At 28.2% G+C, this 25,606-nt stretch overlaps 1 protein-coding gene across 1 annotated transcript in view; it reads right to left on the bottom strand.

Moving 5' to 3' along the window:
- The window catches only part of LOC111638279 (M-phase inducer phosphatase-like), a gene marked incomplete at its 5' end in the record, with an annotated part of 34,480 nt that extends 9,704 nt beyond the window's left edge, over window positions 1-24,776 (bottom strand). Inside the window, 8 exons of the mRNA XM_023383954.1 lie at window positions 503-601; window positions 3,676-3,735; window positions 4,399-4,436; window positions 9,224-9,293; window positions 14,524-14,649; window positions 16,047-16,190; window positions 19,862-19,948; window positions 24,695-24,776. Coding sequence (XP_023239722.1) covers window positions 503-601; window positions 3,676-3,735; window positions 4,399-4,436; window positions 9,224-9,293; window positions 14,524-14,649; window positions 16,047-16,190; window positions 19,862-19,948; window positions 24,695-24,776 — 706 coding nt within the window. The remainder of the gene's footprint in view (window positions 1-502; window positions 602-3,675; window positions 3,736-4,398; window positions 4,437-9,223; window positions 9,294-14,523; window positions 14,650-16,046; window positions 16,191-19,861; window positions 19,949-24,694) is intronic.
- Window positions 24,777-25,606: the final 830 nt, after the last annotated feature.

Raw genomic sequence — 25,606 nt, 5'->3', positions numbered from 1 at the left:
GATAGGCACAATCTATAGGTTATATAAATACGCTCAAGAATTCTTATTAGCGAAAAATTCTTAAATGTTAAAACATGTTAATTGTATTCAACTAGAAACTAATTTCAACATTTAGTTGATAAAAGTACTAAATACTAGTATTAAGCACTATAACAGGATACAAAGTACATTAGAATGTTAAGGCAAAGTGTAATTGTTTGAGAAAGAAAGATGTACTACTCAGTTGTGGTTTATTATACATGACAATAAGTTGTAATCAGAGGTTGGATGAATAAGTTAGTTAAATTGGTCTAGATGATTTTACTTCTGTGATAATAAATAATTGTTTGATATTAAATTACACCCTATGTAACAGGCGGCTGCCTTTTTACAAATAAAGATTGATTTGATTAATATATATATTTATTTATTTTTTAAATATTTTTAAAATATATGATCTGAAAAAATTGACTGTACTGCAATGTTTCACCATTGCTTAAGAATTTATATCATAATTACATACTTTAATATGGCCTCCTTCATATTCATATGGATAACGACAATCTATAATAATGTAACTCTTCACAATATCTTGATAATAACCTCTTATTAACTGTGCTACCTATAACATAAAAAATTAAAAAAAGATAAATTGAAAAATTAAATAATATTTAAAACAGATAAAAATATCCTATATGTAGTAGCATCTAGAGATAACAATTGCACAGTACAATATTACTGATAAACACTAGTCATCAAAGCAAGAAAAGAGGATAAAGATGTCTATAATAAGGCCAATACAATACTCTTATGTATAAATTTGTATATTAAATGATATACAGAGTTTAAGATTTTATTGTGTGGATGCCCGTGAATATTGTTTAATAAAAAAAAAAATAAATGTAGACATCTTTTTTCCCATGGATAGCTTTAATATAATATCATAAACACCATGCAAATTTAACTACTCAGATGTAAGCAAAAGTGAAGAGCCTAGTCATGTAATATTGTATATCTAAAATGTATGATTATAATCATAAATTGTCAAAAGAGAAAAGTAAAAATATGAAAAAAACATTAAAAACTCCAGATTTGTAATTTAATGATCAGCCTTATCATTTTCCAGAATGTATTTCAAAAAATGAACTTATTATCTAATACAAGATAAAATGGCAAATAATTATTATTTAATTAATAATCCAGTAGATTTTAATTGAGTAAATACTCAAAAACAGCAATAAGAAAGCTCAAAAACTGGGAGAAAATTCATACAAATATAATAGAAAATAACTGATTCAATAAAAACTATTTCAATCAGACATCTTCCACCACATTTCTGTAGATCTGTGGATTATGAAATCAAATTCTTTTTGCAGTTTAGGGAAACCCCCTATTGCAGATTATAATTACCATATTTACTCATACATAAAAAGAGGTGTGACTTTAAAGATCAAAATAAAGAAAATTAGATTTATTAATACAATTCTAATTTTATTTTGTTTAGTCACAAGTAAAATATCAAATGCTCGTAAATGCACACATTGTCCTGCAAAAATTACTGGCATTTTAAACTTTAAGGAAAAATCTTGTAAAATCGACAACATAATTTGTTCATGTAAAGCTTGACAATCTGGAACCTTTTTTGCCAATTCTTAACAGTTGAATCCATTTGAATCCACTCTCTGTCGATTACACGTACGAGTTTCTCCAAATTCTGATTTCTGAATAATCATCTGTTTTCATGTGGGAATGGATTAAAACTTGTATCGTGCTCCTGTGTGATTTTGGAATTTCAATCTGGAATTCAATTCAAAAGCTTTGTTTTTCCTATTGCTATTTATCGTTACTCCTGACAATATACAAGAACAATCCAAACGACACAGATAACATACTTATGTTTTTAAATACAAGAGGGTGAGCATCTGGTACAAAATGCAAATACATGGTTCACAAAAATTATTTGCAAAAAACACAGAATATTTTGCTCATGTGTATAGGATGGCCTAGAAATTTGAAGTTATGATAAATGAATAAAAACCTTGTCTTATATGCGAGTAAATATGGTATTTACAACATAAACGAATGAAAACTTCAAATTTTAATAATGGTATATGATGTAAGAGAAACCAATATTCAAATCATTTTAAATAAGATTAACAGTTTAGATAATGATATAAAGTTTGAAGTAGAAAATGATGATGATGATGATAAGTTAAATTTCCTTGATGTTCAAATAATAAGACTAAATAATCAGTTACAGGTTAAAAAATATATGTAAAACCATGTTCAATTTCAAAGATAATGAATTATACATCAGAAGTACCCATGTATATAAAAGAGAATGTGTTCCATATGCATATAGATAAAATAAAAAATAGAACTTCCCTTGGTGATCAAGAAACAGAAATAAATTAAATAAAACAGTGGTTATCCAATATGGATCAGAATAGAATAAACATTACCAATGCTCCCAACCAATCACAATTCATAAAAATAAAATATGAGAAAGGTATTTTTGAAGAAATAAAAAAAAAAAACGAAATTAAAAAATATCAAACAACATTAATACCAGAATTGTCGAACACACTAGGAAAATTAATCATGAATAAAAATAAAATAATTTGGACATTTGGAAAGAGAAAAATATAGTATATAAATTTAACTATAATTGTGCTAATGCACATGTAGGAGAAACTGGTAGAAAACTTAAAATTAGAATAAAAGAACATATTGCAGCAATAAAGTACAATAATGAATCTTCTGCAGTAGAAGAACATTGCAACAGTAACAATTGCAAAATAGTTAAAGATTCCGTAAAACTAATTAAAAAAACAAAAAAAAAAGTTTTAAAAGAAAGCTCTATGAACATTAGAAATTGTGAGAACCCAGAATTTGATGAAAAAAAATGCATGATGTCGTCATACCTATTTGGATGACCATTGTCCTTTGCTACCTGAGAACATCTCAATTTACATGTTCTTGGTGGCAAAAGTGACACTTTCCTGTGATCCCTTGACCTCACAGCCATGCGCTACCATTTTATCATCGGACAAAGTTATTCAACAAAGTTGTAATGTCAAGATGTTATGTTGTTAATAAGATTCTCACATATTCATCATTGAAAAGTGTAAGTGGTATTCTTATCTATGTATACTGTGTTCAATTGTCTAAAAAGATGTACAATTGCTAACAATGTATAACTTGTATAGGAGCTGATGAGAGACAAGATAGTCTGAAATGCATTCCCCATATAATATGAATCAATAAATGTTGATGAATTCCTAATCAAGCAATAATTCCTATTCTGTGTATAATAAGTCTGGTATTACAGTGGATGTTGATGGCCATTAATGAAACTCGAGACAACAATCAGGCATGAAGCAAATACAAGAAGAAGTCAATTTTAACTTATTACAATTATTTAACAATTAAAATTTAAATAAAAAGTTAAATATAAAGAACAATTTAGCTAATTATTATAATCATCAGTTAAAGTTTTTTAATAAAGGTTTCATTTTTCTGGAAAAAATTTCAATATTCATATCATTTCAGTCCACTATGAACTGAAGCAAAATAATATAGTTATATTTGTTTAACTAATCAACAAAATTAATCAATTTGATAAATAAAAATTAAATATTGGAAATGTTAAATTTTAAGATTTTAAATATCTAAACATAAAAATTAAAAGCTTACAGTTTCAGGAATTATATTCTTTAGATCATGTTTTCCCTCAACTAATGGAAGAGCATATGGCTAAAAGAGAAATAGTTTCACAAATTAATTTCTATAATTTATATATATATTCTGATCAACTTATATTTATTTTCAACTATAGCTCTCATTTTAATCATAAAAATTTAAATATAAAAAGTCCTTTTTTTCTAATATTTAAATGTTTTTAGAGTCCTTTTTTTTAAATTGATAATTATAGTAATTTAGCTAAACACTATAATCATCAGTCAATAAAAAGACTAAAAATATTCATTTTTGCTATTGGGCAATGCATCAGACAACTCTAAATCTTGGCTCATTTCAAATATGCATTCCCATCATAGTATGTACAGTACATGGTAGTATTTCTCCCACCTAATACTATTTCACTAAATCAAATCCAATAGGTCAGACTATAACAGTGTATTATCTAAGAGAGAAATTTACTCAGTTTATTGGTATTAATGACAAATATCTATCAAACATTTCTGGAAAAATTATAACATTATAATGTTATAATTATAATAAAGTAATACACAGTATGCCTAAGGAGCTTGGGAAAATATGACAAATCAGCATCTTATAGTAATATGAGAGCTTTTTATACAGAAGTATAATTCAACTACATTGTATTTTAACTATAAAATAGTGATATATACATATATATATCAAAAACTTTTTAAAAATTAATTATATCAAAGTTACCTTTGAAAAATCACCAATCAGGTCTGGTTCTTGTATAGCTAGATTATAAAATCAATAACATGAGTAATCAATACAAATAATATATTAGATATTTTAATTATTAATTACAATAACAGATAAAAAACATACATAAATAAACAAATTTATAATGTAAATCTAATTCTAGTAATATAGACCAAACCATAGCAAATTGTCTATTGGGTTACTCTGCTATTAATACCGTAAACAAACATAACTGTGAGCTTTCCAACTATAGAGGGGAGATCTTTAGGATGTCAGGATGGATAAGGGCATAATTTGTATGTGGGTGGTGGTAGCAAAGACAGATATGAGGCACCTTTACAAAAACCCATTTATTCATAAAGTATTTGCTTACATTGTCTTACAACAAATTCCTTCCATGTACAGCGATCATAAACATGAAAGTTTGTTATGGTAAGTATCAATGGTGTGTCCTGGATGGAGATCTAACAATAACCCCAACCTAGTGGCTAGGTAGCATTTGTTGGGTGAATGAATTAGTCACGGTCTGCCTGGGTGAGGAGGATGAGATGATCAGACTTGAGCAATATTGATGTCACTCGAGAAACAGGGTGACAAGGGTCTAAACTGGCAGCATAATCACAGGAAAAACTGCTTCTTTGCCCTTTTTTCTGCTTGTCCTTCTTCACTCTTTAATTTCTTCACTTTTTTCACTCTCTTTCCACTTTTGTTTTTGAAGTCCGGGGATTATATCAATCTCCATCCTCAATTGCTCATTCTGTTTGGTTGCTTTTCCTCATCCTCATTTTCCAAGTGGTTGGTCACTCATTATCATGCATAACAAGATCCAAGTTTGATTGCAAGAGAGGTCAAAATCAAAGTTGAATTTGATCTCCCAACAGGAGATGGTTGATCTTAGGATTTACATTTTTTTTTTTCTATTGTTTATGACTTTGCATCACATTTTCATATAAACAAAAATCCATGTCTAGCTGATAACATTATTCTTTTGTTCTTTACAACAATAATTTTAATGCAAATTGTTGTGATAGTTCGGACCTGTCCAGGACCTCACATAACATATAAACATTCATAAACAAGTATTAATAATTTCCACAGAAAAATAATACAAAATTGCTTTAAATTTTGTATTATTTGTATATTATAAATTAAACTGTTTTAAGTTCCATTTATTAATATATCAATATAATGTAAGTAATGACAGCAATGTAATAAATACACTCAATGACAAACAAGTTATGCATCCAGATAGAATTGTCTGATTACTGCAAAATCCAGCCTACTTTTAGATCTCAGAAGATATGTAAATATGAGATCTGCAAGTTAATTAGATTAATTGGTTTAATATAATGAGGATAAATATTTTATTTGTTTAAATAATTTCACTCAAAAGGATGTAACTTTCATCATATTCAGAGAAAAGGGAAGTCAACTTCCTTTCTCTTGCAAGCTTATTGCTATTTCATATAGCCACAAGTCAGTTTATCTGCTAAGCACTTGTTACACATCCTGCTCGTTCTTTAGACGCTATTGGGCAGAGGTCCCAATAAAAAGGGAATTTTCCTGTCACCCAAGGCAGTTCATCGAAGATAGAACATGCCATATGACTTATGGCTGTTCTCTACAATTCAGAGAAGCCATAAGAAGGGCAGGCTTCCACAGTTTGAAGGTGCCATATAGATGTTTGACCATAATTTATACTGAGCGCATAGAAGATTGATTTTCCCGGTCCACATCATCCATCTCCCAAGCTCCTCATAGAAGACTTTGAGTATGAATACTACATAAGACGAAGTAGTATATATATTGTTTATTGTAAGCTCTCTCTCTCTCTGGTATAGTATTCACGTGAGGCATAGAAATATAAGTATAGTTAGATATAAGCTCGTTTAACTCCATTGTACTTCCAATGTTATCTTATGTCATATTTAGAAATATGTATATAGTATATTTCGTTTATTCATTAAATCATATTTGTTATGTTGTTTATTCGACTTCTGTCATTCATTTAGCTTGAACTATTTGTCACTCATGCAATGCTCCACTTGTAGAAATAGCCCTCCTAGTAATCATTTTTTTATATATGCGAGTTGGACTGCAACTAAAATAGTTTAACTAGTGTCAGTCCTGACAGGATCTTGACTTTTCTGAATCGTGATCAACAAACTCAAAAAAGCCATCCTTTGACTCTGAGGGCCAGTCTTACAGATTTTGCACTGCCAATTAAGAGGTAGAGAGACTAACCCAGACTTTCCTATTCATGGCTAGCCATTCACATAAATGATTACATTTATTGATATTACATGTCATGCAAACAGACACAAGAATAACTTAAATTTGCTAAACTTGCACTGTGTTTAGAATTTTCAGTGTACCTGCTGTTTGCAGGTATTCAAATGCCGAACATGCTGTATGACACGATTAAAACATTACAACTGATGCAGTTTGACAAAGGCCATGTAATCAAGATAAAGGAAGCAGGATGACTGTTTTAGACAGTCCACTAGTAGGGATGATCTACTAGTGAACATCTAATAATGAGACAAGAAGGAACAGCCTACAACAGTGTTTTTGTGTAATATCTGCAGACAGGTGAGAGCATCACTCCAAAACCTGTCTCTTCCTGTATCTTTGCCAGATAATTAATAAAGGAAAATCTGCATGCACAGCAACCACTGTGTGTTCTGTCATTAGCACTTCAACTTAATCTGTTTCATTTGCATTACTGCACAGACAAAGAAAAGTGAGCTATTATGAACTGGTAGCATATCTTTAGTGACAAATCCCAGTTCTGTTTGAGAATGGATGATCACTGTTAGAGTGTGGAGGACCACTAGCGAGTGCTTCAATTCTGCCTTTATTATTGAGCAGCACAATGCCTCTAATGCTAGCATGCTGATATGGGAAACCATTTTGTATCATAGTCATCCCTAATAGTGGTATGTAAAGGAAAAATAGCCATTTTCCAGGAAGATAATGCTCAGCTGTACACAGCTAAGATTTCTATGGAATTTCTTCAACACATTGCTACATTCCACTTGCCTGGCTGGTGTCCAGATTTATAGCTCATTGAGTATTTGTGAAATCAGATGGATGTCAACTTCAGTCATCTACAAATGAGAGGAATCTGAAGCTGCAGTTGCAACATCATTAGGCAAATCTGTTACAAGATACTACATTATACAAGTTATACTACACTGTTACACTGTTAACCTTATAGCCTCCATGGTCAATTGTATTGCCACATATATTCAGACATGAAGAGGTTCTACAAGGTACTAAAAAATTTCTTTTAAATTGTACCATTGTTCTACAAGAAATTATCTCTGTGCTGTGATATTGTAATCATTTATCACCACTGTCATTACATTTGCTCTAATAAAGTTTACTTCTATTACAAAACCTCTTTCTTGGTGTATAGCATTTTGTCAATGGATGTATATTTATATCCCAAAAGAGGTTTTTCCAAATAAAAATAATTAAAGAAATTTCACTGTACCATACATTTTTTAAGTCTATAATATATTTGACTTGTGTAAACCTGCTTGAAATAATTTGAATTTTGTAGTAGTACAGAAAGTAAGGGATAAGTTTTTCAGAATATTACTGTAAGTGGATTTTTAGTTCCAAATTATGTAATAAGTGCAAAACTTAATAAAAGGCAAGTTAAAATATACTGCATTAAAATAATAATGAAATCCTTTAATTCATCATCATGTTAATGAAAATACTTTGATTTATTTTTTATATATCAAATATTTAAGAATAAAAATAGATGATCAGAAAATTTGTCCAAGTTCTTTAATAGTTTATTATTTCAGAAGAAAATCCTAATGATAAAAACTCAGTGAAAAATTATTTCAAGATGTTAGTAAATAATTATATGACTCAACTTATAAACTCAGATAACTTATAACTTTCACTCAAGTCAATTTCATAGTATATACAAATTATTAATATAAAACTTTTTCTTTCATGATGTAAACTTCATTTTAATGACTTTCTTTACAACTAAGACTGAACACTTAGTTTATAGAGCATGAATCAAAAACAAACATTAATCTTAAAGAATTATGTTACTTTTGTAAGGAGAATATTTTCTTACTATTTCATTTATTTGTCAAGTGTAAAGAAATGCAACCATTAACATGTAAATTAAAGTGACCAGACTGCCGAATTACAGGAGAGTCTCACTTTTAAACTATTTGAAAAATGTCCTGTTTTTGGACTGTTTTATGATTATACTCAAAAATATTCAATATACATTGCATGGATTGCTACTGCTGCTTATTTTGTAAACAAGAATAAAATATGTGGATAAGTAAAATGATCATTGGTTGTTAGTAACATCTGTCAACAATATCAGAAAGTGAGAAAACCAATGATCATCAATTAAAATTGATCATACGATTAATCATGTCATGTTGAAACACCTGACCTAAAGTCCCACTTTCTACATTTCAGAATCTGGTCACTTTATGTAAATACAAGTCAAATGTTAATTTTGATAGAGGTAACCATGATAATTTTTTATTATAATTTCATAATTTTCTGAAAATATCTGTTGTTAAATTTTGTAGTTCTTTGTAATGACTTTTTAAACATTGGAATAATTTATGTAAAAATTGAGTTTATTGTTTTTGTAAGAACTTTGATTATGAAAACTATTTCTTAAAAATAAACTAATAATTTATTTCCTTCTTTATTTAACAAAGTTTTATAATAAAAAGCATATTTTTAATATAAATATTTATTTAAGATTAAACAAACTTTGGGATATTTATTAACTACTTATATTTTAGAATAAATAAAAACTACTTACAGCGTTGCACAGCATTCATTATTGCAACTTCATTTAGCGAGATTGATCTTTTACAATGTTTATCATTTTTCTAAAAATATATTTTCTATTTTAACAACAAATATATTAAAAATATAAATATTTTTATTGTAATTTATTTGAAAAATACTTCAATACTTTAATATTAATAACAATAAAGTTTCACTACATAATAAATCCATTTACTTTAACATCTTAATCTTTACATATGTAAATAATGGGATAAAACTACTTTATAACATCATTTCCTAAAAATATTAGATTTTAAGAAAAGAATGTCACAGAGTACATTAAATTATTAATAAACAAACAGGTATATACTGTATATATATAAACAAGTTTATATGTATATATACTTGTTTATTTATATGTATGTTTTCATTAATATATGTTAATATATATTAACATATCTACATATTGTATTCAGTTTACATAAGCTGAAAAATAAGCCATGAAAAATAATGAAAAATAGACATTTCATATAACACAACAATAGATATAGCATTCAATATTGTGAATGAATATTGTTTTTAAACTTCTATAAATTTAAGAATTGAATACTCTTTCAGAATTCAACTGATTCAATTAAGTATAGGCAATGGAAAATATCATTTTACTACTTTTTATCATCATATTTCTTAGAAAGGGCACTTATGTATTTGTTTTCAAACAGTTTCTTATGATTATAACAAAATTAAAAAATTAAAATGAATTTTACTATATAATTATTAAAATTTGATTAAATTCAACTTGACAATTAATAATGAATTTAAATTATTTTGAGATAAAGATAAGAAACTGCATATTCAGTTTAAAAAATATACATATATATATATAAGATTATTTTAAGTCAACTTAGAATTATGTAGTTATTCCACATTAGTATTTTAAATCAACACAGTAGAACCCCAATTATGTAAGCTCTAATTAACTAAGCTTCCGCATTTTATGAGGCAAACCTGTAAATACTACTTTTCTTATACTGTAATTCATAAAAGAAATCTTCAAAACAGCTATATGTAATTTGCTATAAATTTTAAAGACATGTCACACCACAGTTTTCAATAGGAAAGTTCACTGAGATTTTATTAAACTAATATGTACATTTCAGGCCATATAACCTTCCTCAGTTATAATTCAAGTGTTTTCGTTTTTTCCAATTTGTATTTGACATTAAATTTTAATTTTAATTCACAATCTGCATCCTTCTATTTTCTATGACATGTAAATATCTAATCTGTTACAATATAATTCAAGTATTTTTGTATATTTTCCTATTTTCATTTAACATTAGCTATGACTTGATAAAATTTAAACAAACAAGTGTTACATCATCAAACTTCTGTGTTGTTGACACATATATCAACACAGAAGTTTGATGTAACACTTCCTAAACTTCCTAACAATGTGACGTGTGTTCAATATTGCAACTTTCTATAGTGCCATTTATATGTTTTTATTAAGGTTTAATGTTTCTAGACTTTTGTATAGTGTATTTCTTATAATACAAGTAGAAGAGGGGACAACAGGTACAATAAATACTTATCAATCATCCACAGCTGCCTTATTTCTTGAGCAAGTGGAGTGTACTTGTTGATTTTTGCAGTTTATGTTATGAGTGTTTGAAACAGAGATGTCTATTATATTAAGCAATCATACTGCATTTGTTAATGAGAGAATGATATTGGGTCTTCTATTGTGATGAACTATTTTATCTGTGATTATGGCTCTGTCATAGTATATTTTGTATGCCATTTTCTAATACTGCATGTGCAGTACATTGTAGTATGGTATCTGGGTGTTTATTAATCCATGTTTGTGTACAACTTCTTGGTGTATTATATTTGCTATTTGATTATGCCTATGTTAATAATCTGTTTGTGTTAAGATCTTGCAACCAGAGGTTATATGTTGTATTGTTTCTGGCAGAATGTGACATTTTCTGCAAGAGTCATTTGTGAGTGATGTATCTATCCTTCAGGATTTGTTTTCTGTAGTTTTTAGTGTTTATGATCTGATCTTGAATGGCAACCATAAAACCCTTAGTCTCTCCAAACAGGCATCAAAATCCTGGCCCTAGTCAGCTAGGAGTTTGATGCAGTTTTGTCAACATAGTCCTGAGCTAGGTCATAGGCATGCCTGCCATGAAGTGCCTTTAGGGCCCATGATTACTTAATGGTATTTATGTTTTTTTTTATGTGTTGAACTATGTCCAGGTGCTCAGAGTGTAAGTTTAAAGGTGTGTGGTTGCTATCTGCCAGTTATAGCTTTATGTAACTTTGATGCTTTTTGTTTTTTTGTGGAAAAACTCCTGCAGTGTCTAAATTTATTTATAGTGCAGGTTAACAATATTAGTAAGACCATGGCCACTTTCTTTACAATGAAGAGTTAGTTTTTCTACAGACAATTTCAAGTGATATTGTTTATGCTTAGTAAGTGTTGTTACCTTTTTCCTTTAGAGTTGCTCAAGATTTGTGCATGTCCAGTGTATAACTTCAAAAGAATAAAAAGTACAGGGACATCTTAAAATATTAATAGCTTTAATAGTATGTTTGCATTTAGGTGAGTTTTTTAGTACTGCATGTAATCTGTTCTGGTATTCAAGTGTTAACCTTTGTTTTATCTGAGCATGTTCTGTAAGTTTGGCCTGTTAGAATCCTAAATATTTGTAAAACTTGTCCTCTTCCATGGATTCAATAATACTTCCACTTCTGAGTACAAAATCTCCTTTCTTCAGAACTCCTCTTTCAATGTGTAGTGTTTTACATTTGTCTAGACCAAACTCCATTTGTATATCGATTTTAGTATGTGTGTGTAGTTTGTAGGAGATAATGATGATGATGATGATGATGATGCATAAAGTTTGATATTGTCCATGTACATGAGGTGTGATAATGTGAACAGTGTTGTTTTATTGTGTCTGATACTATAGCCATATTGTGATTTTTTTCAATGTGTTAGATAAAGGGTTACGCACAAGGCAGAACCAAAGAGGACTCAAGGAATCTCCTTGAAAAATTCCTTGCTTGATGTGCTTATTTTTGATTTGTTTTCATGTGAGTGTTATGGAAATTAAGATGTAATCTTGTTCTCCAGTGGAGCATGGTAGAACCAAGGAAACTAATGAGTTGGGGATGGATTTTATAGATGCAAAGTGTGTGCAGCAGTCAAATGTGAGACACACTGTCAAATTATTTTCTGTAATCAATGTATTCCATGTTATGTTTCTGCATTGCTTATGAACTTGCCATAGGATAACAGTCAACAAGTAGTTGTTCTTTGCAACCTTTGTGATTTCTACAGCAGCATTTTTGTTGTTCTGTAAGAATGTCATGTTCATCAATATGATTGTAAAGTTTGTTGCAATGCAAGAGGTAAGAATCTTGTAAAGTGTTGGAAGACATGTAATTGGTCTGTACTGTGCAGTGTCTTTGGTAGTGGTGTTTTTTGGTTTAATGTAGATTATGCCCTGATGAAAAAATTTGGCTTATCTTGTAGATTGATGATGATATGAGTTAAATGTTTAGATAGTTCCTGGTGCAGGAATGTTAATTTTTTGTATCAGAAATTGTGAATGTTGTCTACACCAGGTGTTGTCCAATTGTGTGCTTTCTGCATTGTGCAATGGATGTCTTGTGTATTAATTTCAACACAGTGCATTCTAGGTATGTCCTGCATGTCTTTGCTTTCCTCTCTGATCCAGTCTGCATCAGCATTGTGCTTAACAGCAGTAGATCAAAGAGAAGACCAATAATTTGTGAGTTCTTTCTCAGTTGGCATGCCATTGTGTTGGAAATCTGTAGTGGATTTGATATTAATTTGTCTGTGGAAGTTTTTTTTTATTGTTTGTGAATAATTTATTTTGTTGTTTCCATACAGAGCAAATTTTGTAACATTTGAGTCATTGTGCTTTGGCTGCAAGTTTTTGTTTGAGTGTGTCAATGTATTTTTTGATGTAGACATTGTGTTGTTCCTGCTTTGTATGTGTTTTAATTTTCTTGAAAATTTTTTTTGTTGTTTCATTAATTTAGGTGTTGTTTTGTTATTGGCATATTGTGCCTAGCCTGTCTAGTTGATGTCTAATATTGTTTATTTGTGTTTCTATTCTTCTTTGCCAGGCAGGCTTATGAACTGTTTTTGATTTGTGCACTTCTGTTTGTGGATGCAGTTTTAGTCCATGGAAGGTCACTACTGTGACTGCTCCAGCATAGACTAGTGTGTAGATGTCTGAGAGTGAAGAAATAGAATGAGTGCAATCTAGTAATATGCAAGTGTTCACATAATGCAGAGTTTTCCCTACTAGTTTAGAAGTGCTGATTTTGGGAATGCATGACTGTTGTGCAGGGTCAGCATCTGTAAATTTAGTGAGTACTTCCTGGAAAAAGGAGAGATAGAGTATGAATTAAACCTGAATCTATTTCAGGCAGTGAATAAGTGTTGATATTCTCAGTATCAGTGAAAATAGTGGTGATAGGAACAGCATTGTCAATGTACGTATCTTGATGATCCTGATGGATAATGTGATTGTTGTTGATGTTGGGAGTATTTGTTTGTTGGTGTAATTGTTCTGTAATTTGTTGTTTGATATGTTCTAGTGTTGTTTGTGAGTATAAGGTTGTTATGTATAATTGTTCTTTTTTGATCAACTACCCTTTGTACAGTGACTGTGAGATGAGGATAATATTATGAAAACAAGTGATATAACCCTTATCATGTCTGTTTAGAGTTTTGTAATGGTGACGTAAGTATAGATGATAAACTCGTTCATTTCTGATGTCCATTTCATCCACTGGCATGGTTTATCCAGCTTAGTGGTCTGTGGTTGGATTGCCTCAGAAACAACAAAAGTAGGCTGGTTTCCCACAATTGGTGTGGGCATTGCAGTAGCCATACTTGGACCAGTGATGCCTTCACCACTGGTGGCCAAGGGAGACTGACATTTTTTGAATGTGAGCCTCTCCTTGCTTGTAAACACAGACCTTGTTAACCTGGGCCATTATTACACTTAGATTGTATTAACATGATTAAGTCTCCACAGATATGGGTTCAATCACTCTTGGCTTCATTTCTCCCCACAAATCTTACTGGCATGGGTGACCCTACCAGGAGCAGATGTCCCAGCTGACATAGCTCTCTGTGGTCATCAGAATTACTGAGCTCTCTCACCACAGCAAGTTGGTAACTGGTGAGTGTTGTTAATAATAATAATTATAATAATAATACTATTACATTTTTTACTAATTTTTTATTACTTGTAGATCACTTATTGTTTTTATATTTACCATATCCCTTCTTCTCTTATAATTAATAGGCCAAGATAATGTTTCTGCTTCTAAACGTTTATTACATGTCCTAACTTCAATAGTATTATGTCTTGATGATGAATTTGATTCTTCAAGTTTTTTATCCTACAATATATAAAATAATTATTTTAAATAATTATTAAAAATAAATACAGATTAATTACAATATAATAAATTTAAGCTATAAGAACATATAAATTCATGGCCTCTAAATCATATTTATTCCCATACAAATAAATGGCTTGTATTGAAAAGGTTAAAATCTGTATAATCTTCTAGTACTAAAAATCATGTACCTGATTCAGAAATTATTAGACTGTTCATATATAAAGTGCTTATTTTAATAAATTATTATGACTACAAACAATAGCCAATATCACTTACACTTATTTTTCAATTACCAGTAATTCAGTTCTAATTTCAATAAATGTTTTCTATATATTTCTGAACTTTATTTATGATTTACTGTACATTTCCTATTCATATTTTGAATCTTATAAAAATTAATGATTTAATTAAAATTTTTGTATTAAAGTAATAATTAAAAATCTTACATGTTACAAAATAATTACTGAGTAATTTGATAAAACAATAATAATAAAAATAAAACTTTTAGTTTCCAGGAATGGCATAATATCTAATTGTTTATTGCATAAATATATAATAATGTAAATCTAATATTCTTGATAAACTATATGTATATTTAAAATATTTGTACAAATCTACTAGGCATTCATTCATGTCAACAAAAAACACTAACAACTATTATTTTGTTTCCTCATAGTTAAAGATAAAATTACATATTTTTGGGCTGTAATTTGAAAAAACTGTAGACCTATAAATTCCTACTATTGTCTGTCCTTCCTTAATCTCAAGAATGTGTTAGATAGATGAAAGTCAAGACCAGATATGGAACCAGGACCAGGAGGATGTGATTAACTATATATGGAACCAGGACCAGGAGGATGTGATTAACTATATATAAACTTCCGCTTTGGGTCAGAAGTCATACTTTTTCAATTCAAAAATTTTCTCTTAAACAGAGCAGCATGACTTTATTTTTAAGTGGAAAAGTATGATGTACAGGGGCAATACACTACTAAATGTAAATGCATTGTGATGAAAAATTGAAGCCTGGCATTGTGACAATGTCACAGTAAATAATTGCTCATACACTATATGTTAGAATAAAGAAATATTAAATTATTTTTTAAATATTGGCATAACTCCATTCAAACCCATCATTATATTGGAATATTATTTTAACAATAAGATATTGAAGAAAATTCTAATACTAACAGTTAGACATTTAGAAAATAATACTGTAAATTGTTAACTTTGTTTATAACTCTGAATTTAAATTTCTAGCCTTAATACATTAAAAAACAAAACAAACTGGAAATAAGGCAGAACAACATAAAACATGAGTAAGAAAAGTAAATTTAAAACAATATAAATTTAATTTTTATTTTATATTTTAAGAGTAAATATAAAATAATTACTTCATTCTGCTGTAATGTTGATTTTACACAACATGACTCAAAAGTACTAGCATCTATATTTTTTTCTAAATTTTCAGAAGTTGAAATTTTTAAAGGCTTAGTGATAAGATTTGTATACTTGAATGGCATTTCTGAATTTTCATCCTAAAAAATTAAAAAGCATAAATGAAAATATAGTATAAATATATTTAAATTTTATAGTAAAACTCAGCTTTATTACATTATGTTGATTAAGTATTACTATAAAAACATAGCATAAATAAAAATAAAGTTTTATTTCATATTAGATTCTTACCTCTATACTCATTGTTTTTTTAATTTATTGAAATTACTAAGTTTAATCCATTTAAATCATAGAAAATCCATTTCTAAGTTATTAAATATTTATAAATGAATTTTATAAGCATTTAACATGCAGTTTAAAATTTTATTCCAATCAATAAAGACAACAGATATAGTCTTATATATATAAAATAAAATATTTTTGAAAACTGAATATTAAATATTGTATTTAATAATGTCTACTACAGAAAGAACTTAATATATTATTGAGCAATACATATTTTTTTTTTTATTATTATAAAAATAAATCAAAACATAATATATGGAAAAGATATCTATATTATTATACTAGGAGTTCCAACCTAGACCACCTTTAATAATCCAATCTTAGTGTTTGCATTGCTTTGTAATGCACTTTACATATTTTTGCGATATAGTGGTACACTGATACTCAAACTTAATTCATTCCAGAAGTCTGAGTACCAAACAAATATTTTCAATAAGAAATAATATAAATTAGATTAATTGTACTCTTGGGGTGCGGAATGGGTTAATCATTTAAACTAGAATTTAACACAATTTAACAAGAAGTTTGTAAACTCAGCATGCATTTTGAACTAAATGATATACAACAGACAAGTGCCCAAAAGCTATCAATGAAGAAAACCTGCAAAAAGAAATTGTTAAAAAAAATTGATGTGTAACAATTCGTGAACATGTAACAAATCTTAACGTGTCACAGACACGTATTATTAAAATACTTCATCAACTTTGAACGATTGCAAAACATGTTGATTGTGTTCAGTCTGCATTAAGTGAAAAAACAAACTGGACTAAGCATAATTTTGTCTGATGAAGATACTAGCTCTAAGGTTTCATCTTATTTTTAAATTGCTCACTTTTATAGAATAATTTTGTCAGCCATGAAAAAGTTAATTTTTATTTTATAGCTTAAGAGTAAATATACTCTTAAAATAATAAAGTTAAAATAAAAATATTTGTTATTAACTAAAAATTTGTTCCAGTGGGTTGTGATTGTTCAAGTCAAGAATCATGCAATTTTTTCCCCTGAAAATGTGTTTGAATACTAAATTGTTTGAGTTCTGAATGATTTGAGCACCAAGGTACCACTGTATATTATTTTCTCAATTTCTTTAAACTTTTTCTTATCTTCATGTATTTCAATTACAGTAGTATTTAAACTGGTAAATTACAGACTTGTTAATTTAGTAAATGTTAAGCTTAATGCCAGAGAGAATATATCCTTCATAAATGACATTATGAAGGATATATTAATCCTTCATAATGTCATTTATCTGTCACTCATCCCTCCATATAATAAGTAATTCATCTAATTTTATCCAGTGGTTGTTAAATAGAGCAATCATTGGATTCTCTACTCATTTAACTACTACTTTGCTTAGGTCTTCTGAAATTAGAAAGTCTCTTGGAATGTCTGTACCTTGTCTGTAAAGTTTTAATCTCACATAAAAAAAGAGAACGATAAAATTATGTCTAAATAATCTGCTACATCTTAAATGATTTAATATTTTGTGTTGATAAGTTAAATATTTGATAAAAACTAATATGTTGTTTTTGATAACATATAAACATACTACGCTGTTAATAAGTAGATTATACGTATATAATTAAACTTGACTCTCCCAATAATCCAGCAAAAACATGTTTTTGCTGGATTGCTGGATGAGTCAAGTTTAATTTATATGAATATACTACTGCATTCTCACATAATCATCTGATTTATTTTAATTTAAACTGTTGTTTGATTCTGTAACATTCTAATGGTTATTAATGATACAATTAAAATTCATTATTATTTATTTTGAATATACAATATAAAATTGACTGTAACTTAAGATAGCCACTCTCAACATCATAAAAGACATAACAGTTTTTTATGATGTTGGGAGCAAAAGCCAAATCTAAAAATTAATAAAATTTTTCTTTTTACTTTCAAAGAAATTTATTAGCATAAAAAATTTTATTCTGTTTTAGTCTTCTGNTTCCAGTGGGTTGTGATTGTTCAAGTCAAGAATCATGCAATTTTTTCCCCTGAAAATGTGTTTGAATACTAAATTGTTTGAGTTCTGAATGATTTGAGCACCAAGGTACCACTGTATATTATTTTCTCAATTTCTTTAAACTTTTTCTTATCTTCATGTATTTCAATTACAGTAGTATTTAAACTGGTAAATTACAGACTTGTTAATTTAGTAAATGTTAAGCTTAATGCCAGAGAGAATATATCCTTCATAAATGACATTATGAAGGATATATTAATCCTTCATAATGTCATTTATCTGTCACTCATCCCTCCATATAATAAGTAATTCATCTAATTTTATCCAGTGGTTGTTAAATAGAGCAATCATTGGATTCTCTACTCATTTAACTACTACTTTGCTTAGGTCTTCTGAAATTAGAAAGTCTCTTGGAATGTCTGTACCTTGTCTGTAAAGTTTTAATCTCACATAAAAAAAGAGAACGATAAAATTATGTCTAAATAATCTGCTACATCTTAAATGATTTAATATTTTGTGTTGATAAGTTAAATATTTGATAAAAACTAATATGTTGTTTTTGATAACATATAAACATACTACGCTGTTAATAAGTAGATTATACGTATATAATTAAACTTGACTCTCCCAATAATCCAGCAAAAACATGTTTTTGCTGGATTGCTGGATGAGTCAAGTTTAATTTATATGAATATACTACTGCATTCTCACATAATCATCTGATTTATTTTAATTTAAACTGTTGTTTGATTCTGTAACATTCTAATGGTTATTAATGATACAATTAAAATTCATTATTATTTATTTTGAATATACAATATAAAATTGACTGTAACTTAAGATAGCCACTCTCAACATCATAAAAGACATAACAGTTTTTTATGATGTTGGGAGCAAAAGCCAAATCTAAAAATTAATAAAATTTTTCTTTTTACTTTCAAAGAAATTTATTAGCATAAAAAATTTTATTCTGTTTTAGTCTTCTGTTTTTTACCTATGAATAAATCATTATTTAAATTAACTTAAAAGCTGACACCAATTGTTCCAGCTTTTAAGTTAAATCGAATGGTGTATTTTGTTCATTATTTATTAGATATGAAATAATACAATTTAATTACATAAAAAACATCAATAAGTTAAATTATTATTCTTTATTTGATTTCTTTGATTTATTGAATTTTACATGAAATATCAAAAGTAAAATAAATTTTCTTTAATTTTTCATTGCACATTTGCATTATTATTTTATAATTTACATGAAAAAAATCATTTATCAAAAATTTAAGCAAACAACATTTTCCAGATTATGATTTTGAATAATAATATTAAATTAATTACTAGGTAAAGTTATAGAAAAAAAACCAAATAAGCATTTCTAATAATGACAAACTCTGAAGTTTTATATTAAAATACACATAAACATTATAATAATAAATATAATAATTTATGTAAACTATTTTGTGTATGATAAAAATAAAGATATTTGCTTACAAATTTATCATCAAGTTCATTTAGAAATCCATCATCATTGCTCACAATAGAACTGTAACTTGTACTAATAGAACAATTTGATGTCAACTAAAAATAAATAAAGAAAACAAAAATTAAATTTATTATATAGTTCTAATTAAATATTATCTTCAAAATCTAAACTAAAGATTTGACTATTTTTTCATTAAAGTAATGATCCATTTTTATATTGTTGTCAATAAACCATGTTAGTATACATATTAGTCTATGCAAAATATATAATAAAGAATCACATTTTTTACATTTATCTCATATAATCCAAGACAATATAATACAACCTTAATACTATTGAATGAACTACTCAAATTGATAATTGGCTAACTGAACTGATTAAATTCTCATATGATCATAATTATTTGAAATAGCAAGAAAATTTTTTATACAACTGGAAGATATAAATGTGGGATCTAAAATAGGACCAAAATTAGCTGAATTGGTTATGATTAAATTTGATGAAATATTAAATAAAACTCCAGGTTTAGTGTTATGTTTAAGATATAAATTATTAAATAATTATCTACATAACTCCCAAAAAAATCAACAGTAGTACAATTCTGAAAGTAANTTTCAATAGATTAATCTTTTGACAAAATTTTAAATTTCTTATTTTCAAATTTATCAAAATACTTTGCCTATGCTTTTAAATGCATTTTAGGCAATTAATGTTTAAAACTGTACAATATAAATAAGGTGTGTCAAACTCATTTAAACAACAAGCCATTAATGCGACTGGTAAAATTCCCACGGGCCACATTACACTTACAAATCTTCTTAAGATTATAATTTGAAGTGAGAATGCAGGAATATAGATAGGGCAATTAAAACACATTATGTAGTTCAGTGAATGCAACTCAACAATATATATATATAGTATTACTTTTATTTAAACATTTATTTTATTTAATGTTCGTATTTATAAATCTAAAATAAATTGTTTACACCGGAAACAGACAGATCTAGGTTTTTCAGGGCCTAAGGTTTATTGAAGTCCAATGGGACCCCATTTTTGCCAAACCTAACCTAACTTATTAACTATTTTTACTATATGATAAGTGCTCATCGTTAATGAAAATGTATTAAAAATTTATGATGATAATTTAATTTAATTTTTGTGGACCCTCAAGTGTCAAGGGTCCACAAATATTAAATTATCATCATAAATTTTTAATACTTTTTTATTAACAATGAGCTACATAGGGCTAATAGGGCTTAAGCCCTACTAGTCCCTATGTAGATCTGCCCGACTGGAAACTTGCCAGTGTTAACTTCCTCTTCCTAGTTTTCCGATATCTGGATTCAAAGACTGAGAACAAACAATCTTCATTATGGCAGATAGATGTTTATGTTAGTCTTGATCTGTAAGCTGTTTTATTTAATTTCAGAGTATCGTGGCCATGGNGTTGATTCAATACAAAGTAAGATATTACTATTATGTTTTATTTTATTTTTTATTTTTAATTAATTTTGTACTTATACCTAGCTCTTAATAATTTTAGTTACTGACAAAAAGCCATAAAATATAAGTTGGTCTGAAATGCATCTATTTATGTATGTAATCAACCAAAATAAATATAATTAAACCCTAAATTTAGGATTATTGAATTACTGGTAGCATAAAATAATCTGCAGACACGGGATTATGGAATTTTCAAGAATCGGCTAATTGGAATATAGCCAGTGATCCCAACAAGAAATGAATTATATAAATTAATACATAATAAAATTAAACTATATTAAAATATCCAAACTGTTGAAAATATAAATACNAGACTGTGTATATATGTGTATAAGACTGTGTATTATATATAAATAAATGTAGTAAGAAAGTATATATTTTTTTATTTTTGATGGTCTCCAGAACAAATTAATCAAATTCCCATAAAAACCTATGGTAAATTGATAATCGGTTAATAAATAATTCGGATAGTAAACAAAGTCTTGGAACAGATTATGTTCGTTAAACAATCACCCACTGTATTATATTTTTATACAGTAAAGTCTTTTAAGTCATTCAGTTGTATTTTTTAATTTGATATACAATACAGCATGGATTCAAAGACTGAGAACAAACAATCTTCATTATGGCAGATAGATGTTTATGTTAGTCTTGATCTGTAAGCTGTTTTATTTAATTTCAGAGTATCGTGGCCATGGGCCACAAAAAAATTACATCGGGACTGCCAGTTTGACACCCGATATAAATTAACATTTCTGTGTTATGATTAAAAGAATACTTTCATTATTAAAATAGAGCAATTAAAAATCTCTTCAATAATACACTGTTTTAATAATATGATACAAAATTTTACAAAAAATTATTAACTTTATAGAGTATAATAAACTATTTAAATGAATTTGTGTACTCAAATTTATATAGCTTAAATTTAATACATACTATTATAAACACTATACATGCATTACTTACAAATAAGTATCACCACTAAACCTTTGGGTTTCCGGTTTAGTGGTGATACTCATTAGTACTAGTACTGGTAATTTCTCTAGAAAATTACTTACAAAAATATTAAAATGGAATAATCAATCATAATAATTTGAAAAGTTTATTTTATGTTGTATAATTTGTTATTCAGTATTTTTTGTCATTGTCAATTACAGTGGGCGATTGGTTAACAAACAAATTGGATAACAAACACTTTTGTGAAAGATTTTTATGTTCAGACAACGAACACATGTTCGGATAACAAACACCTCAAAGAACAAACAGGAGAGGAAGCAATGTAAAATAATGAATACCATTGACATCAATGTCCAACCCGATATATATTGATCAGATAGTATTCCTCCGAACTTTGAAACTCTCCCTTGTAATTCCAGCCTTTTATTTTTCTGACAAAAACAATTCTTTTATAGTATTTGTGAGACTGTCGGGTGGACACTCATTTAAGTTTTTGTGTCAGTTTTTATTTTTGAAAGGTGAGAGTATAATAGTGTGAGCTGCCGGGGGTTGGGAATTCCTCTCCTTTCCGACAGTTGGTCAGTGACCTACTTTCTTGTCAAGGATGGTATTTATGTTCAGTTACGCGTTACATGAGTGGAGGAGAGTCAGAGGGGTCGACGATAAGATGTTGGCTAAGTCGAGTAAAGACACTATTTAAAAACAAAACAAGAGTTTATTACAATCATCTACGAAAAAATTACAAACCTAATTACTCTAAGTTCTGTTATAACAACCTATCCTGCTACTGCGCGGATGGCAGAGAGAGAGTTTACAAATATGCGTTCATACCTCTTTGCATATATCAGTGGGATATTCTTCCGTAATATCGTCCAAATGGATTCGGGGTGTGGCACAAGGTTCTATGGTGGGGTAGGCCTGCGATGGGGAAGACGATGTCCAATTTCGACGTTTCGACTCACGATCAGTGATTCCCGAGAGGGGAAGGAGGAGGGCTTTTATATCTTTTGTGGTGGGAAAATTAGTCAGGTGATCAATGGTTTTAGCAGGTGTGAGGTTAAAGGTGGTGTTAGAATGACAACAATATGATGAATTTTGCATGTAAGTGTAAACTATGCACGGATTCCTCGTGAGAATGTTTATATTAAGACATAAAATTCCCACGGCCTCTATATTTCAATTTTGTAGGTAAGGAATAAATTTATTTTATAAAATTAACTAAATTTTGACTCTCACAATAGCAAAGGTAGAGAGTAGGAAGAAGATTCCCGATGTCACTAAGCAGTATGGCTTGAACAGATGTATAGTAGGCCACAGTTCAATCTTATCAAAGAAAGATACTGTATAATCAAGAAGACTCAAGCAGCTTAAGGAGTAACAAAAATCACATCTGAGAAATAAAGAACATTGAAGAGCTCATAATGGAACCTAAAACTGATCTGACAATAGAAGAATGCCAAGAACTCTTGAATGAAGAACATCAAGAAAGTCGGCGAGATATGTTTTCTTATGAAAAAGAGGATTAATGCTGATATCTGCTATTAAAGATCTTTTGAAGAAGTAGGAGGATATCAGAACAATGGTCTTAGAATGGCATTCAAACCAGGTTGAGGTTAATAGGCTTAGGGATCTCTATAATTACAATGCTATTAATTACGTCTAAAAAATTCTGAAGGAGAGAGAAAAGCGATCGACATTAGACGGATTCTTTAACCCCCACAAACGGAAAAAAACATGACTAATAAAAATGCAAGACTGTGTATATATGTGTATAAGACTGTGTATTATATATAAATAAATGTAGTAAGAAAGTATATATTTTTTTATTTTTGATGGTCTCCAGAACAAATTAATCAAATTCCCATAAAAACCTATGGTAAATTGATAATCGGTTAATAAATAATTCGGATAGTAAACAAAGTCTTGGAACAGATTATGTTCGTTAAACAATCACCCACTGTATTATATTTTTATACAGTAAAGTCTTTTAAGTCATTCAGTTGTATTTTTTAATTTGATATACAATACAGCTTGAACCTCACACCAAATATCATATAAAAAGAAGTTTAAGCACACTGAGTGCAGCATTAATACTGCTTACAATGAATTTATGTTCATCATCCTCAGACAACCAAAAATTTAAAAATATAATACAATGTTCTAATGTAAATGGTTAATTTTCATTTGTTTTGTATTATTTTAAAAATAATTTATTCTCATATTGATCTATTTTAATAGGAAAAATAAATAAATAAAATAAAAATTAATTAATTAATTTTCAAAACAGTTTTTAATTTTGTGAATATTCAAATTAAAATTCAAATAATTCATTGGATAAATAAAAATCATTTCTACAATTAAAATCATATATTGCTTACTGAATATGGATGATGAGATTGTATATTGGAACAGCCTTTAGCTTTATTTTCCTCATTATCGATGTTAATAACACGAAAAACTCTACAAAATACATTAAAAATAATTATATTGAAAATTTTATACATATATATCAAAATAAATGATAAAATTTTTTAAAATGAACAATAACTTCAAATTGTCAAAGAGAAAAGAAAAATGCTTTTTTAATTAGCACTATTTTTGTTCTTATTGTTTTTTAAGTTTTGATAAAAGCATTTTTCTCTAAGAAATTTTTAAATGCACAATTTCCAATTTCTTTGGCACAATATAATTTTTCTTTTGAATTCAGCATCATATGTAAACTGTTTTTCCATTATTAATGAATATGAATAATAAAAAATTTAAAATTCAATTCTAAACAGCTGCTATCAAATAGTGGTTTTTTTTCAGTGGTATTGCTATCAGCAATCATAATACTATTCGCATGCGTAGAACATAAAGCAAAGACCCAATAGTTGGAAGGGGGAAATTGACAGAAATAAGAAGTTAAAATATTTGCTTTGAATTTAAGCTGCACCCTGATTTTATGCCTTAAAAACTGGAATAAAAAATGCAGCTTAAATGTGAAGTAATAAGGTAAATTTAAAATGTAAACAATTAGTAGAAATTATTGTAACTGCCTTGTGTGTTTAACATCTTTAAAAATGCAATAACATGAACTAATTTGTTTGATAGCTTTTGGAATATTCACACACATTATTTCAGGAGAACAGGATAAACTATTATAATTTGAATAACCCCCTTTTTTTATGCAACAGAACTAAGATAATATTTTTATTGTAATCTACACAATGAATATATGAAAAATTAAAAAAAAATAAAAAGAATAATAATATCATAACTGAGGTGAGCAAAAATGAAAAGGTTCCACC

Source organism: Centruroides sculpturatus, unplaced genomic scaffold (assembly GCF_000671375.1).
Source record: "Centruroides sculpturatus isolate CEXI.00-Female unplaced genomic scaffold, Cexi_2.0 scaffold1237, whole genome shotgun sequence".
NCBI lineage: Eukaryota > Metazoa > Arthropoda > Arachnida > Scorpiones > Buthidae > Centruroides > Centruroides sculpturatus.
Note: the sequence above shows the minus strand (reverse complement) of the source record. Positions and strands in the feature narration are given on the sequence as shown.